The following is a 4,722-nucleotide window of genomic DNA, read 5'->3' as shown; positions in this document are numbered from 1 at the left end:
AAACATCTTAACACAATAACTAAGAAAATGACATGAAGGCTATGTTAACCAGTTTGATGAAAATATTTCAAATTGTATATGAAAACACCACACTACACTCCATGGTTGCATTAATGTACACAGCTTATGATTTAATTTAAAAAAAAGTTGAAGAACGGTGTAAGAAAAATATGTAGAGTTGAAAGTTGTGCGTAATAAAGATCAATCAGCATTAAAAAAGAAAAGAAAAATTAGAAAACTTAGTAAAGCAAACTAAAAATCAGTTACTCTATAAATACATGTCCTTTGAGACCTCTTTCTATATGTGTTATTTGTGACATGAAAATGTATAATTTCTGGCTTGGCACCCGTAGCACAGTGGTTAGATGCCAGCCACATACACCAAGGCTGGCGGGTTCAAACCTGGCCCAGGCCTACTAGCCAACAATGACAACTGCAACAACAAAAAAAATAGCTGGGCATTGTGGCTGGTGCCTGTATCCCCAGTATCCACAGCTATTAGGGAGTCTGAGGCAAGAGAATCATTTAAGCCCAAAAGTTTGAGGTTGCTGTGAGCTGTGATGCTATGGCACTCTACCAGGGGCGATGTAGTGAGACTTTGTCTCAAAAAATATATAATTTTATTTATTTATTTATTTATTTATGTTTTTGGCCAGAGCCAGATTTGAACCCACCACCTCTGGTATATGGGGCCAGTGCCCTACCCTTTTGCGCCACAGGCACCCCCCCCACCCATAATTTCATTTATTAAAGTAGAGTAATATAATGCATATTTTCCTACATGAGACATGTTGCTCTTTCTCATCATGATTAGGAAAATAAAAGTTTATTAATTCTATCTCAGAGCTTTAAAAATTATTTCAGTTGACAAGTAAAAAACTTACAAGTTCTCATGTACATTGTAGGGCTTCCTAGGGTTCTTCCTGGTAAGCTAAATTATCCCTGCTTGGCTTTCCTTGGATGTTCCGTGTAACGGTGGTCATTTGTATTAGGTTTTATGTGTTTTGGCCAATATCAGTGAAGAAAATGAGAAAAGTCACTGATCTCCAGTCTGGATTTCCTCCCAGTTCTTGGCCTAGATAGATGGACAGTTCTTGTGAAGACCAGAGTCCTCATTCCTGTTTTCTCTGCCTTTGGGCCAAATTCCCCTGGGAATAGGAAGAGCAGGTTGGGGCCCCGGCCTTGACCAGCTATGGCATCAAGTTCACTCCCTCAGTCAGATGGGTGTGTGTGGTAACACAAAGGTGCTGCTAACGTGAATATATGTTTGGGTTGGTTTTTTTTGTTTGTTTGTTTGTTTTTAAGCTTCATAATGAAAATTGAGAAGATAGTAGATTCAGTATTTAGACTTTTCATAGACCATTTATTATATTAGAAATTAATTTTTTCTTTTTTTTTGAGACAGAGTCTCACTTTATCACCCTTGGTAGAGTGCTGTGATGTCATTGCTCACAGCAACCTTAACCTCCTGGGTTCTAGCAGTTCTTTTGCCTTAGCCTCCCAAGCAGCTGGGACTACAGGCACCCACCACAACACCTAGCTATTTATAGAGACAAGGTCTTGCTCTGGCTCAGGCTGGTCTCCAACTTGTAAGCTCAGGCAGTCCACCTGTGTCGACCTCCCAGAGTGCTAGGATTACAGGCATGAGCCACTGTGCCCCAGCCCAAAAATTAATTTTAATTTTATCATGCTATGAATAGCAATCTTTCCCCACTAACATTTGTTCCCCTTATCTCAGAATTCCAACCAGGAGTGCCATGGAAAGGTATCCAAAACATTGACCCTGAATCTGACCCCTATGTGACCCCAGGAAGTGTGCTGGGGGGCACAGCCACATCTCCCATTGTCGATACTGACCACCAGCTGCTGCGGGAGAACACCACAGGTAAGGGACAAAGAAGCTCCCTGTGTGTTCAGTGCCCAGCGTTGGCAGAGTCGTCTGTCTGTGGCTTCATATGCACTTGCTGATACCTGATAATTTAACCCAAATATGAGAATGTTGCTTTTCACATTCACTTTTTAGACGTATTTTATTCTCCCTTCTAGTGAAGTTTAAATAAAATGCTCTCCAGGTTGCGTTGGTTACACTGCCATTTATCTTCAGTATTCTCTTCTGTTCTTCATTTATCGCCCCAAGGGTCTAATTCTTCCCTCAACACCTCGCTGCCTTCACCTGGTGCCTGGCCCTACAGTGCCTCTGACAACTCCTTTACCAACGTTCATAGCACTTCAGGTACGAGTGTGACCTGTTTGTTTCCCTTTGGTTAGTCCTTTTCCATCAGGTTCCCTTCTATAAAGGAAACTGGCATTTATTTCTCAAGGAATACTCTCCAGAAGTCAGGATAGGTGGAAGCTTCCAGTCTCACAGGGAATCTGAAGCAAACACAGTTTTGGGATGAGGGTGATGGGTGACAGAATCACAGAGATCTGGGGGTGTTCTGAGGACGGAAGTCATGCCCTGATGATACAGATGCTACTCCTCTAACCATGCTGTGAAGAAATCAAAGGCCTTGGGAAGGCATTTAAGTCCAAGTTAGTATTCCTAAGGCAGCTAGTTACAGCTTGCTTTGCTCTAAAAATCCTTGCGCTTATAGATACAGGCTAAGATGGCCAAAGGAAAAAAGAGGACCTTGGTTAATTGTCTCAACATTGGGCGGTGCCTATGGCTCAAAGGAGTAGGGCACCGGCCCTGCATGCTGGAGGTGGCGGCTTCAAACTCGGCCCTGGCCAAAAAAAAAAAATTGTCTCAACATTGAGACAACATTGAGTTCCTTGTATTTTTTCAAAGTCAGTAAGTAATGGAAAAGTTAATGGGTATAGTAAAGGCTTTGAAGTCACCAACTTAGCACAGCGCTTTATAGATCAGCAGACAAAGACAATTGGCATCTTGGTTTTACCAGAGTTGGACTTTAAGCCATTAAAGTCATTAAGACTTCTATGCTTTGTCCACACAAGAGAAAATAAAGCAAATCCTTAGGTGTCTACTAAGACACGGCAGGCTTGTGGTCTACAGACTGTCTTCTTTTTCTTTCCACCTCTGCATCATAGCAGTACAACAACAATAACATACGTTTATGGAATGATGCTGCTGGCCAAGCATCATGCTGAACCTCTAGCATGAATTCTTATTTTACCTTCCTCCAAAGGCTGTGAGTCAATACTGTTTGTCCTCATTTCATGGATAAGGAACCTGAGAAGAAAAGTTGACACAGTCTGTCTCCAGGCTAAGCAGCTGTGTAAAGGCACCTCAGTGTTCCTTATTTCTAGCCCCCACCCTGTAGTGCACTTTTATGGGACTTCTACATGTAAAAACTTACTCAATTTTTCCTCCTGTAAGTGCCCATATCTAGGTTGAGCTGTGTATCTGAAAGGAACCAAGATTCGCCTCAGACTTGTCTACAACTAAACCTGTACTTCTCTGTCCCCCAAATTGTCTTTCCTTTTTAACAAAGCTCCTCATCTTCCCTCACGGTGTGTGTCACTTAGCCACAAAAATCCCAGCATTTTTCTCCCGTTTTTTCCTTCCTCCCTGGATCCAGATAGTTTATTCTCTTGTCATAGTCCTCACATCCATTCCTTCCCTTCCTTTCCATTTCCTTTCACACTAGTTTAAACACTCTATGCTGATTCTACTGCAAAACTACACATCTTAATCAGCCCCACCCTACCTTTGTGGCCTCCTTTACCTCTCTGCACCTGTGAAATGTGCAACCAAAATTGATACACGGGGAGTTTGCCTCGAACCTTGGTTTACATTTTCCTGTTTGTATGAGCGTATCTCTGTGTGTAAATTCTTCAAGATCTACCTTTGCAAAGCCTTGGCAGGCCAGCCATAGTTACCAGTTCTATTATTCATTTGTTCTGTCTTCTCATCTGAACTTAAAGTTCTTGGGGATAACTGTTTATTTTACCCAAGCACTGGTTTAGTGCCTTATACTTAGTAAGCCCTTAGTGAATCTTTGTTGATTGTTTTTTAAAAACCTATTGAAATGTCGTTATCTGATGTGCTCGTTGATCCAAGAAAAGTGTGATTTTCTAATGTACTTTTCATTTATTCGGTGAGTATCTCAGAATACTCAGTTCTGCTAGGCTTCACGTTCTATATATTAGCCCAGTGTCTTTAAAACAGTACCTTCTTGGCTTAGCACCTGTGGCTCAAGCGGCTGAGGTGCCAGGCACATACACCTGAGCTGGCAGGTTTGAATCTAGCCTGGACCCACCAAACAACAATGACAACTGCAACCAAAAAATAGCCAGGCATCCTGGCAGGTGCCTATAGTCCCAGCTACTTGGGAGGCAGAGGCAGAGGCAGGAGACTCGCTTGAGCCCAGGAGTTGGAGGTTGCTGTGAGCTGTGATGCCGTGGCATTCTACCCAGGGAGACAGCTTGAGGCTCTGTCTCAAAAACAAACAAACAAAAACCCCAGCACTTTCTCCTTGAATTTATCTTCTTTAAAGTCGTTTTTAGCTGAGAAAGCAGAAGTGAATTAGTTATCTTACTAAATCTTTAGCTCGTATGATAATTTTGTCGATTCAGAGCAATAGTCACTAAAAATTTTATATTCAATAAGTCAAAGAACAATGCTATTTTATATTGTGGTTTTGTTTGTTTTTTGAGACAGTCTTGCTGTGTTGCCCTTGGTAGAGTGCTGTGGTGTCACAGCTCACAGCAACCTCAAATTCCTGGTCTTAAGTGATTCTCCTGCCTCAGCCTCGTCCCAAG

The 4,722-nt window shown here is 42.0% G+C and overlaps 1 protein-coding gene across 8 annotated transcripts in view; it reads left to right on the top strand.

Annotated features, from left to right (window-relative positions):
* The window catches only part of TNRC6B (trinucleotide repeat containing 6B), a 261,212-nt gene that overhangs the window by 248,289 nt on the left and 8,201 nt on the right, over nt 1–4,722 (top strand). For 6 of the 8 annotated variants that reach the window (XM_012801145.2, XM_023509251.1, XM_023509250.1 and 3 more), the window contains 2 exons: nt 1,739–1,885; nt 2,138–2,233. The exons of 1 other annotated variant lie outside the window; for it this stretch is intronic. In XM_012801145.2, coding sequence (XP_012656599.1) covers nt 1,739–1,885; nt 2,138–2,233 — 243 coding nt within the window. The remainder of the gene's footprint in view (nt 1–1,738; nt 1,886–2,137; nt 2,234–4,722) is intronic. One more of the 8 variants, XM_012801146.2, reaches the window with a different exon arrangement.

Source organism: Otolemur garnettii, unplaced genomic scaffold (genome assembly GCF_000181295.1).
Source record: "Otolemur garnettii isolate 467f Iridium unplaced genomic scaffold, OtoGar3 scaffold00007, whole genome shotgun sequence".
Lineage (NCBI taxonomy): Eukaryota > Metazoa > Chordata > Mammalia > Primates > Galagidae > Otolemur > Otolemur garnettii.
The sequence above is the reverse complement of the archived record's forward strand: the minus strand, read 5'-3'. Positions and strand labels throughout refer to the sequence as shown.